Source organism: Peromyscus leucopus, chromosome 17, assembly GCF_004664715.2.
Source record: "Peromyscus leucopus breed LL Stock chromosome 17, UCI_PerLeu_2.1, whole genome shotgun sequence".
In the NCBI taxonomy this organism is placed as follows: Eukaryota; Metazoa; Chordata; class Mammalia; order Rodentia; family Cricetidae; genus Peromyscus; species Peromyscus leucopus.
The window spans coordinates 43,865,404-43,878,352 of record NC_051077.1 but is presented as its reverse complement, the minus strand read 5'-3'; the positions used below and the strand labels follow the sequence as shown (position 1 = coordinate 43,878,352).

Below are 12,949 nucleotides of genomic sequence, written 5' to 3'. Positions count from 1 at the left end.
AACACAGAGAAGCAAATGTCAGCTTGCCGTAGCCTGTTCTTCTTCAGCTCATGACCCCTGAGGTTCCTGCAGCAGCTGACCCTTGGCAGGGATGGCGCACTTTCACAAACTGAGCTCATGTGGAGTAACGGCTTCACTTCTGTGAGATTGGAAGGTTGGAAGTTTTAAGATTGCTTTCAGGCCATTGAATCAAATTCAAAAACTAAGAGTTTTATTCTTCTTTTTCTTAGCAGAGTTAGTTGAAAGGACCACTAGAGTGGTGTTTTTCATGAGTCCCAGTGTCAGTAGAGTTATACCCAGTACTCTCAGTGGCTGTAGCTGGCCAGCACTGAGGAAGCTGGAGGCAGATGGCAGGCCCTCGTTAAGTCCTGGGCTCAGGCTGACAGATTATAACTGAAGATTGTGAAATGTGCTTTAATCCTTTGCATTGTATATCCCTTTAATTAGCTCAGTACATGCCAGTGTTTACTTTCCTTAACTTTGAAGAAAGAATTTCTGCCAGCAAAGATTTTTCTCTTTTTAGTTGATTCACATGTATACTCCATTCAGAATATTGGGGGCTCTGGAAACATTGCCTGACTTAAGCTGTAGCACTTGAGAAGTAGCATCTGCTGTCTCTACCATTTGTAGAAGTATAAGGGAAGGTCAGACTGGAAGCTTACTGCTCCACAGTGAACAGATTTACGGGAAACATCAGTCTCTTGTTTTCTTTTTACTATGGACTACTGGAAATTTGTTAGAGACTAACTAATGATAAAGGATAAGTAAAGTGTGAGTTATTTTCTCTTTGGCTTAGAGAATTCACTTTATTGCGTTGTTACTGAATTCAGAGAATTACTAATGAACTTTCATTTAGTAGGATTTTACTGTGGTTGAATTTTTACTAGGGTTTTAGAATTTCATTAGGATATGAAGGGAGCCAATTCTTAGCAACAAATCCATAGGGTGTAGTTTCAGTCACGTGATTAGAGCTGTGTTCCTTCCTGTCCCAGGTTCCATCAGGCTTGTTTATCCCCAGCATGGCCATTGGAGCAATTGCAGGGAGAATCGTGGGGATTGCCGTGGAGCAGCTTGCCTACTATCACCACGACTGGTTTATCTTCAAGGAATGGTGTGAGGTTGGGGCCGACTGCATCACACCTGGGCTTTATGCCATGGTTGGTGCTGCTGCGTGCTTAGGTAATGTGATCGTGTTTCCTTGTTTGTGGATATTTGCCAGTCCGAGAAGGAAAAGAGCCAGTGTCAATGGAGTCTTGTTTATTTGGTTGCTAGGGAGAAAGGATGCCTGTTAGAAGGAAGGAGTAATTTTAAAAGAAATGAAGCACTAATATTCTTATGTAGTACTGGATTTTGTTGTACTTGTCTGAGAACATTTGTTTAATGTAAAAATTTAATAATAGCATGTTTGTAATATCACATAATGCTTTATGACAGAGACCATCTTGGAACAACTAAGGCTTAATCTGAAACCTGTTCAAGGAGCCTGTTAGTTTTTTCACTACTGAGGATCTGAGCCTGTCTGTAACCATTGATGGCAGTTGCTGTTCCTAAGATCAGCATTATAATAAAGCTTCAGAATAGTTTCACTTTAAACTCTGTAGTAATTTATCAGCCTGAATAAAAGATTTATTTTTCAGCCTTCTAGCATCTAAGGTACATTTGTAGAAAAGTAAGAAATAGTAACTTCGTTGTAGTGAAATAAAAGCAAAATAATGACTCTCAATCTGCAAGAATCTATTATTTCCTTTGAAAAAAATGAAAAAATTGTTTGGTTTTATATTTAAAATTTCCACCAAACTTTGGTGTAGTATTTAATAATAGTAGGTATTTGACTTTGTTTTTGCTCAGTGACTCAAAATCTTCAGAAGTGTAATATTAGGTGAAATTAAATAACAAAATCATTTTCATCCAAGTTTCGTTTCTTTAGCTTCCACATTCTTTTTAGTGTTGCACTAGGTATAATGAATGATAAGAGTGAAATGTGGGCCGGCCTCTGGCTGATTCCCCCCGCCCCCGCCCGTCCATGGGCTGAGAGCACTCAGTGCAGGACTTAGGGAACAGAGCGTTCAGGTGTTCAAGGAAGGGAGGGTTGCAGTTTTATTGTTTTAAGTTACATTTTAATTGGGAAATTGTACAGGTCACCTTCATACTTTGAAAGCTTTCGTCTTTGAGGACTGTGAGTCCCCAGCTCTTTTATTTGGGCATATCTTCTTTCCATTTGAAGTGTGAGCTCACTAATGACAATTAAAAACCCATGACTCTTTGGCATCTAATTTTTTTTTCTGGCAATTAACTTTAAGGTCGTTTTTCAATCAGACAGATCTGTCTGGTTCTCAATTCCTAAAACCATGTTTAAACATGAATGAGTTCAAGTCATAGTCATGTTTTTTAAAGCTGTTATATGAAGAATCATACAGACTTTTGGGATCTGTATCTGTAATCATGCTGATACCTCAGATAAAAATGTAATAGAGGGATGGCAAGGTAGTTCAGTGAGAAAGAAAATTTGATATGCAAGCATGGGACCTGAGTTCTAATCCCCACCACCCATCCCATAAGCCAGGCTTGGCTGTGCATTTCTGTAACCCAGCATTAGAGGGTAGAGATAGGTGGATCCTGGGAGCTCACTGGCTGGGGAGACCTTTCAGCTCAGTGTAAGACCCTTTTCTAAAGGAATAAGGCCAAGAGCAGTAGAGGAAAACAGCAAGTGTCCTCCTTTGGCATGTACCACACACACACACACACACACACACGCATGCATGGTCTTCTATACTTTTAATAACTGTCCAGTAGCTCTTTCTCATAGACCTCCATAATAGTCCTGTAAGTCAGAGCCATAGACTTACTCTCTGAAGTGTTTTTAGAGTAATCTCGTGGGATAGGAAGAGTCTAATGCAAAGATAAATTCGTCTGAAAACATATTTGGAATTCATGCTTTGAAGAAATGTAACTGTATTATATAGTACATTTTGTATATTTTGGGAAACAAGTTGAATTGGTAAGAAGTAGACTGTAAAAAGATTAGTATCTTAGTTTACATCAGGATGAATTTATATTTGAAATTGTTCAGATTGGTTGCAGAGTTCTGGATTTGCCATTTTGGCTGGATGACTTTGGAAAAGTTCCTTTAGTTCTTTAATATTGACTTTTCTTATCTATGAAATGGAAATACCAGCTTGTTTATTATGATTATTTTGAGGATTGTATGAGAAAACATGCACATATGGATGTTAGCATGGTTCCGGGTAAAATAAGTGATTAAAGACAAGAAAAAGTCTTTATAAATTGACTGGGACATGCTGACATAGAGTAGATATATAATGCATAGTAAGAGGATCCTTCCTTTTTTAGGTTAAGAAACAAAAAAGTGTAATGAACTGACAGGTTTGTGAACTAGTCAGTTTTTTAATTACATTTATTTATTTACTTTGAGGGGTTTCAGAATAAGTGTCACACTTAAATGTGGAGGTCAGTGGACAGTTTATGAAAATCAGTTCTCTGCTTCCATGTGGGTCTTGGTGGGGATTGAACTCGGATCATCAGGCTTGGCATCAAGTGCCTTTACTTGCCAAACCATCCAGCTGGCCCATGTTGTTGAGTCTTTTGACCAGAAGAACAGCATGATGGAAATGACGCTAAAGTCACTGTGGCTGTGCATGACTGTCACCCCAGCGGACATGTGAGGTTGCCAGTGGAGGCCAGCCTGGGCTGCAGAGTAAGAAAGGAAGCAGTGCTTAGTTGTATACGTGGCGTAGGAAGTAGGTTGAAAGTAACGGGGTCTGAGAGTCAAGGAGGAAAGAGAAGGTGTATTAAAATGCGAGCACAGGGCTAGAGATGGCTGTCAGGGAAGAGCATGGCTGCTTTTCCAAAGGACCCCACATGCGGTTCTGAATGTCTGGGACTCTGGTTCCAGGGTAGCAGACGGCCTCTTCTGGCTGTCATAGGCACCAAGTATGTACACGGTGCACAGATATAATACGCAGACAAACGGTTGTACATAATAAATACTAAAAATAAATTGAAAAGAGCCTGCCATTTGTTTGTTTTAGTTTTAATGAAAGAATAATTTGGGTCCTGGACTAGGTTGGTAACGGTGAGAATCCTGAGAAAAGGACTCATAGGTATTTACAGAGGAATCCTGAGAAAAGGACTCATAGGTAGGTGTTTTACAGAAGAATTCAGATCTGTAGAGGTGATAGTGGAGACAGTGCAATATGATTAAGGTTCCGAAAACAATCACCTAGATTGTCAGGAAGAGTACGTGCAGGATGTGGGATCAGGGAAGCTGAAATGACCCCTCTTAGGAGGACATTTGGATTTCAAATGTGTGTTGTTTTCTTTGACAGCCACTTCAGATTCTTTTTATAGGTGACAAAGCAGGTAGTGAGTGTAGCGTGCATTACAGAAACACGTAACGGCACCAGTCAGTGGAAATAGATTAGGCTGGCCGGGTCAGAGTTCACAGCCGAGAGTGATTCTCCGAAGAAATGAGTGGATGCGTTCCTCTCCCTTTCTCCTCCATGCCTCCTCCTTGGGATAATGACCTCAACCTAGGTCCTTGTACCTGCTAGGCAAGCACCCTCCCACTGTGTTAGAGCCCTGTCCCCAGCCCCAGCATAGGTGAAGTTTCTACCCGACAATATCACATACATTGTTAGTACATATCAAGGCTTCCAAATATTCTATACATTTTGAAAAGACATAGAGGAAATAAATTTATTTAATATTCTACTTATATGTGTAATTTATAAATTGGTAGCAAGCAAGAAAGAGCCACGATATACTTATTTATATTTAAGAGGTTATAGTAAGCTTTTATGAGAGTGAGATTGAACTTTGCTGCAGCAGTAACTCAAAATGGCCAAGTTGTTTTTCTTGGTCAACTGTGGTTGGTTGGTTGGTTGGTTGGTTGGTTGGTTGATTTGTCTATAAAAGGTTTAGGAATGTTGCTTTAATCATTTTCTGTGCTATAACTGGTTGGTTTCTCTCTAGATCATATTAGAAGTAATGGTTATTATCCTAAGAGCAGTTGTTTTGGGGGATAAGCTTTTCACTGGTCAGGGTCTGGCTTTATTCCATGTTCACCTGCCTAGTCCAAGACTCTAGTGAGGTGGTGGGAGGAGTCTGTCTTCCCTGACCAGTGGTGTTTATTTCTTTCAGGTGGTGTGACAAGAATGACTGTCTCCCTGGTGGTTATTGTTTTTGAACTTACTGGAGGCTTAGAATATATCGTTCCTCTTATGGCTGCAGTAATGACCAGTAAATGGGTTGGCGATGCCTTTGGTAGGGAAGGCATTTATGAAGCACACATCCGACTAAATGGATACCCTTTCCTGGATGCAAAAGAAGAATTCACTCATACAACCTTGGCTGCTGACGTCATGAGACCTCGAAGAAGTGATCCTCCCTTAGCTGTTTTGACACAGGACAATATGACAGTAGATGACATAGAAAACATGATTAATGAAACCAGCTACAATGGCTTTCCTGTTATAATGTCAAAAGAATCTCAGCGATTAGTGGGATTTGCCCTCAGAAGGGACCTGACAATTGCAATAGGTATGGTTTTTACAAACCGTCATGAATGTCTGTCATGTGTTACACCTTGGGTGTAACAGATTTATAGGAGGGGAGAAAGCATGGCGTTTAATTGGTTGGGTTTCCAGGGGCAAGTGGTGTTAATTTCTGTGCTTTACAGTCTGTGTTCTCCAGAAAAGGGGTTAGGCTTCAGTGATTCTTCTTCTGCTCTGTGGTGGGAAGGCCAGTGAGAATTGTAGTCTTTGTCAGCAGCTCTTCCCTGTGATGCAGAGGTGAGAGAGGAGACTCACTAGACCATTGAATTGCTGCCCCTAGTTTTCTGTGCAGTACCTCGAGGTAGAGCTGTCCAAACACTTGTCATTCCGTAAAGGTAACTGTCCTTGTTATCACCCTTCCCATTCTCTAGGGTTGCTAGTAGCCAGCCAGAGAAAAGGGGAGAGGTGAGCAGTTGTGGAATTACTATAGAAAGGTTAAGGAAAATGGTCAGGTTTGAAGACAAAACAGTGCTAAACTTTTCAATAACTCATATTCCTACTGATTTCAGAGAGATATTGTTTTAAACTTTTGTCACTTGACAGAGACTATTGCATAGGAATAGTTTGTTAGTTTAAGGGAGTATGGTACTTTGGATACATGAAATGCCAAGATCATGGCATCAGAAATGTTAAGTCACAAGATGACTTTTGAACACATCTTAAATATTTGCCAGTGGGTACTTTTGTAGATTTTTAAAATATTTTACTCGACAAAATCCTGTACAGTAAGTATATGTCTATGTGTGTGTGTGTGATTACACTATGTATTATTATATGTATACATAGTTATACATAATTGAAGGATAAATTGTCCATGCCCAACAAACGATCTTTGAAATACCAAATAGATGTGTTCTCCTTTTTAATAGAGAATTAATCAGAGAACACGTTTTTAGAATATTAAATCCAAATGAGAAGTCTCAGATTATTTAAAATCATGAAAAGGAAAGTGTTGAAACTCTTTTAAAAATCTTCTGGGTGGCATTGGAACAGACATCTGGCCTGGCACACACCTGTCATCCTGTTACTTTGGAGGTGGAAGCAGAAGGGGAATGCATGTTTGAAGTTGCCTTTAAAAAGAAAGGAGAAAAAGAAAATGAAGTCCATGTTCTTTTCTACTTCAAAAGCCTGGGAATGAACAACATTAAAATAATTTTAAAATGAAACAACTTAGCAGGTATCATGGCACATTGTGTGGCCAGTACACGATGCTCCTTCAAGTGAATTCTGCCTTCATATACTAGTCATCATCTTAAACATTCTTTTCACTGACAAATAGAGACTAATGTTAGGGTCATGTTTTGATAAATGCATTGTGGGATGTTAAGCTGCTTGATAAAATCTGTCATTGCACACACTTATTTCATGGTGAGGATTAAAAATCTCTTTAAGTTTCAAATGAAAATTAAAAGTGGAAGTGACAGTTCTTTATTTGGGGTGTGGGAGGTTAAGACCTAAAGAGTCTCTTTTAGCCAGGCTGGCCTCAATCTTTGTGTAGCTGAGGATGATTTTTAACTCTTGATCATCCTCCCTCCACTCCCACAATGAAGAATGCCATTTCTTAAAATGATGCATTGAAGGCAAAGGGGCTGGATGTTCACTTCAGAGGAACAGTCCAAAGAATATATAAATATATATAATTTTACAATTGAGCATTTTAGCTAAGGATGCAGCTCAGTTGGCAAACGTGTCTAGTACCAGGCTCTAGGTTTGCTCCCCAGCACTGCAGTAAGTAAAAACAAAAACAAAATAAAACTGTGTAATCATAAACAGGCACCAGAATGCTTTGATGTCGTATTAAGGAGTAAAATCTCAGACTTGGATTAGTTTGACAAAGAACAAGGTCACGGTTGCAATATCTACTTCTTTCCCTGTGTCTTCCATCTGTCTGTAGCTTATGGTTTCTGGGCTGTCTGTCATCTGTGTATGTATGTATATCTGTGTCTGCCTGAATTCTGTTCTGTGTCTAACTGTCCATCTTGCTATATGTTTCTGTAGATCTGTCTCTGTGTCAGTGTCCCTAACAAAGGCCTTTGTTTTGTGTTTATTGAACAGCACAGAAAACATGGTGTGGGAAAGGGTTGAGGGATACTTTATAGAAATCTTTAAGAGTTTTACAAGGGATTAAGTTATTTACTTCACCTGACCTAGAAGGACTCAGAAAAGTAAGCATAACTGCAAACGTACTGTCATCAAGTAATGTCTGTTCCCAGTATTTATGGCAAATATTTGCTTATATAAAGTCGCTTTTGAATTGTTTGCTGTTTTCAGCAATTACCACAGTACACACATGCAAGCATATGTCACTCTGGGTCAGCAGCATGGAAAAGTATGAAATTTAAGAGTAAAGCTATCGATTAGCTCGGGTTTTAAAAGCTAAGAATCATGGGGAATCCAAGGCAAGTAAGGTTGTTTGTTACATTGTTCTCTAAAAGAAGGTTTCAGCAAATAGGCTGAGTACACAACAGGAAATCAGCTTAATTCACAGGCTTTAGTGACCTCAAGTGTATTATTAACTCAGAAGTTCTGGTCTCTGAATGTGAGAGACACTTTCCTAAAATGTATCACCACATTTAAATGTTTGAGTATTTAGTTAATTTCATTTGTTGCTGTTTGTTTATTTAACATATCACATTGTTAATATTGTAGTTACAGGTTTTTTTTTTGTTTGTTTTTGTTTTGTTTTGTTTTGTTTTTGTTTTTTTTGAGACAGGGTTTCTCTGTGTAGCTTTGCGCCTTTCCTGATCTCACTCTGTAGACCAGACTGGCCTTGAACTCACAGAGATTCCTCTGACTCTGACTCCTGAGTGCTGGGATTAAAGGCATGCACCACCACCACCCAGCACTACAGTTTTTTTTTTTTAAACACTTTTATTTTTTATACTGCAGTTTTAAATAATATGTACACCCCATTACAGTATGCTAAATTGGATTGTCTATTCCTGATAACTTAGATGCATATAAAAACTTTCACTCTTCACACTCTTCTTTTTTTCTTTTTATTCATCCTTCTCTCATACAATATATCCCTACCAAAGTTTTCTTACTCCCCCTCCTCCAGATTCACTGCTCCTCCCTTTCCCTTCAGAGAGGAGGCCTCATAGGAATATCCACCAAACATGGCATAAGTTACATTAAGACTAGACACACACCCTCATATCAAGGCTGGACGAGGCAACCTAGTAGGAAGAAAAGAGTCCCAAGAGCAGGCAAAAGAGTCAGAGACACCCCCATTCCCTCTTTAGGCACTCCACAAAACCCCAAGCTAAACAGTTTCAATATAGCAACAGAGGACCTAGCACAGACTCATGCAGGCATCGTGAATGTCGCTTCAGTCTCTGTGAGCCCTGCTTAGTTGATTCTCTGGGCTGTGTTCTGCTGGCATCTTAGAACCAACCCTGTGACTCATACAACCTTCCTCCACCTCTTTTGTGGAGTTCCCTGAGTTCTGCCTAATGTTTGGCTGTGGGTCTCTGCATCCCCTCCCATCAGCTGCTGGAGGAAGCCTCTCTTCATTCTCCTCTTTTTGATATTGTTAATGTCACACTTTCCATCATTTTATTCTGTGTGTCCATTAAGGCTATTTACTATTACTGTTCATACTGTACGTTCAGTTGTCATGCACATGTTGCATTTTTATGGGCTGAAAGCAACTTAGTAAGCATTGTTCAAGAACCATCTATGTTGCTCACTAATGGATGTCTTTTCCATACTGTGACCATACTTTTCAGGTGGCCCATCCACAAGCCTTTAGGACCTCACTTAGTGCCCTGGTAGTCAAGATGTTTCTAGCACTGCTGAATACAGCTTCAGTGGTCAGAAAGACTAAAAAGCACAAAAGCTTTCATTTAGGAGCAGTAATATTCCCTTCTCTCCAGTCAGACTGGTGTTTATTATTTTGGCTTAAATATTTTTGTAGCAAAATTAATGTGCAAAATATTTTCACTATAACTAATACCATATTTACACACACACATAGTTTTCAGTGAATATTTATTCAAAAACCAAGCATAAAGCTGGATGACTTTCATTTGCATATTTTGCCCATGTTATGGGTTTCTGTTTTCCTGTGTGTGGCCTCTTATACTTCTTGCACATTCTGTCTTGCACTCACTCCCAAAGGTGGGAGAAGAAACAGGCAGCTGGACAGAGAACATTGGAGGGGAAGAGAAATTGATAGAACCTTTATGAATAAAACAGCCCAGTAGGGCGTGATGGCGCACACCTTTAATCCCAGCACTCAAGAGGCAGGCAGATCCCTGTGAGTTTGAGGCCAGCCTGGTTTAGTCTGCAGAGCTAGTTCCAGGACAGCCATGACTCCACAGAGAAACCCTGTCTCGGGAGTGTAATTGTAGTTAGGAAGAGCCAGCCCATTCCCAGTGGTGGAGTGTAGAGCAGACACAGCAAGAGTGAACGTCCTTAATCTCATCTCTAGTGCAGAACTAAGTCACAGTCAGCACAGGCAGGCTTCATCTGATGACAGATTTTGTAGTAAACAGCTCTTGTGATGCGTATAGGTTTTAAATAAAATTATTTCAAATGTGCTTCCTTGTCTCCACAGTTAGAAGAGTTCAGTGCCATTGAAGAAAATCACAGCATGATATGATTATAGAAAATTATTGTCAAGTTCCATTTCCGGCAGATATGAAAAGCTACCAAATGGCTTGTCAGTTAATTCTCTTTTAAATAGAAGGACAGGAAAAGGAAAGGGACCAGAAATCATGGAATACACTTACTGTTTTTAATGCCAAATGAGCAAAGCTGCATGTAAGAAAAGAAAATCCATCAATTGAAAATGTTTGCTCTTCTCTATCTCCTTTTCAGAAAGTGCCAGGAAAAAACAAGAAGGTATTGTTGGCAGTTCTCGGGTGTGCTTTGCACAGCATACCCCATCTCTTCCGGCAGAAAGCCCTCGGCCATTAAAGCTGAGAAGCATTCTTGATATGAGCCCTTTTACAGTAACAGACCACACCCCAATGGAGATTGTGGTCGACATCTTCCGAAAGCTGGGTCTGAGGCAGTGCCTTGTAACTCACAACGGGTAAGTTTAGCTCAACAGACATCGGTTCACTCACTGCAATTACTGGTCCTTATTAGTGGAACCTTTTCAGGGCAGAGTGTGAGTCAGGTCCCAGTGGGACTGTCTGACTTAGTAATAACTTGAGGATCAGTCAAGCTCCACACTTGCCTGAGAGTAAGGAGGATGTCAGCTCTGTGCTGGTTGTCAAGGATACTGTATTAAAGTTGGAGCAGAGTGAAGAGCTTGGTGAACTTCAGGTGTCTCTTTCCTGGGGATACTGGGCTCAGCCTTCAGGGAGCATTGCAGAACCGTTTTCTTTCTGTGTTTCATTTCTAGTGGATAGGTTTGTTGTACATCTTTTTCTAGATAGTTTGCTATATGCTATTTGAGCCAGTACTTATCATTAATGAAGTAATATATGAAAATTTATGGTTTAACTGAAAATCCTCAGTGATACTGTTTTTCTTTTTGTTTTTTTTTTCTACCTTCTCCAAAACAGATCTGACCCATGAACTGCTAAATGGCAGAATTTTTAATTTTTGTATTTAATTATTTTTGTTGTTGCTGAGACAGGGCCTCACTAGCTAGAGGCAGGTGGAGTTTGTGATCCTTGTGAACCTCATGAGCACTGAGATTACAGGCATGTGCCTCCTTGCTGGTAACTGGTTGGAATTCTTAGAACATTATTTCATGTGAAGTCATGTAACAGAAATGCTAGGAAAAGGAAACATGGTTTTTCTGGATTTGTTATGGACTGAAGGCTCACCGTGAATAGCGTGAAGCTGATTAAATACTGTCCCCAAAACATCAGAGAATCACAACAAATTTTATCTTTTTAAGAATTTGCATAAAACATGTGGGTAACAGAACACGGCCACTCTCTAGAGAAAGGGGGCATAAACAACAAACAAAGGTAATTTACTGGATACTTTGGTACTTTTTCACGTAATTGGGTAGCTGCAAACTGGGTAGGAGGGGTTGGTTTCACAGGTGTCTTGTTCACGTTAGCATATCAGCTCACAGAAACCCAGACTCCTGCTACTGTTCTACTTACTGACATAATGTCCTTTCTTCCCAATCTTTCCATCTCTTTAAACATTTTCTGGGTGACACAGTAGACCATTTTGGCTTAGGAATAGCAGTATCATAGACATTTATACTTCAGTTTAAAACACAGGAGAAGCAGAAAGTGGGAATATTAGAGCCATGGTGGGTGTTTAGCTTCTGGAGTATAATATAAATATATCAAAGATGTGTTTCATAAAATACTATGGTCTTGCCGGGCAGTGGTGGCGCATGCCTTTAATCCCAGCACTCGGGAGGCAGAGCCAGGCGGATCTCTGTGAGTTCGAGGCCAGCCTGGGCTACCAAGTGAGCTCCAGGAAAGGCGCAAAGCTACACAGAGAAACCCTGTCTCGAAAAAACCAAAAACAAACAAACAAACAAAAATACTATGGTCTACAGTTTTGTTTACTATTGTCTAATTTAAAAAAATGGTACCAAACTTCATTGTTTCAGACTTAATAAATATTGGTTAAACAGTGTATCTTTTCACAAAGCTTCACCTTGGGCCCTTTGAGTCATATAACTCAGTTGGAAACTAAAGTAAGTTTTCATAAGCTCCTGTTGGCTTTGAGTTCTCTGTGCCTGGCCTAGGTTCTCTTCTGTACTGACAAATCCCAGTGCTATTCTGTAAGCAGTGATTAGCTGTGACCACAAAGCCCTGCTGTGTAGGTTAATTTTCATATTTCACCTTACTGCTTAATTGACAAGATTTTGGCAGTGTAGAGCCTAGGAAGGAAAATACTTAAGGATTAAATTAGCTTTATAGGGAGACAAGAATTAGTTACATACAATTTTATCTGCTGCCGCCACTGGCATAGATATAAAATGAAGGAGCTTTCTTCTTCTAGGGAGGTCATGTTTCACAGTCTTGAGCATATTTTCCTTATTTCTTCACAGAAAATAAGTATTCAGAAAGAAAAAAGATCATATGGAGAGGAAACGCTTGACTTTATTGTCTGTGAACTACTTAAGCAGGAGGGTGTTTTAGTCTCAAAGTTCAGTGGTTAAAACTAAGAAAAGAAGACGGCATGTTTGAAAGTGAAGACCATACAGTTCTAGGTAGCCGTGTGTTTTCCAGCTTCATGTGGTACCTTCGCAGTGGAAAACAGTTACTGGGGGGAAGGAAAATGCAGCAGACTTGGGGCCATAGGCACAGGAGGGAAAAAGAACAGGAAGTAGTGAGAACAGATCTGAACTGTGGTATCAGCTCAGTGTTGTCTCTCATTTTACATTAACAGAACTTCTCAGAGTCCATGAGTTTACAAAACAGCTGCTAGAAGTTGCTAGAATT

The 12,949-nt window shown here is 39.8% G+C and overlaps 1 protein-coding gene across 7 annotated transcripts in view; it reads left to right on the top strand.

The window, feature by feature from the left end:
• Positions 1-12,949, top strand: part of Clcn3 (chloride voltage-gated channel 3) — an 80,304-nt gene that overhangs the window by 60,732 nt on the left and 6,623 nt on the right. For all 7 annotated transcript variants that reach the window (XM_028881050.2, XM_028881048.2, XM_028881053.2 and 4 more), the window contains 3 exons: positions 993-1,179; positions 5,161-5,559; positions 10,398-10,614. In XM_028881050.2, coding sequence (XP_028736883.1) covers positions 993-1,179; positions 5,161-5,559; positions 10,398-10,614 — 803 coding nt within the window. The remainder of the gene's footprint in view (positions 1-992; positions 1,180-5,160; positions 5,560-10,397; positions 10,615-12,949) is intronic.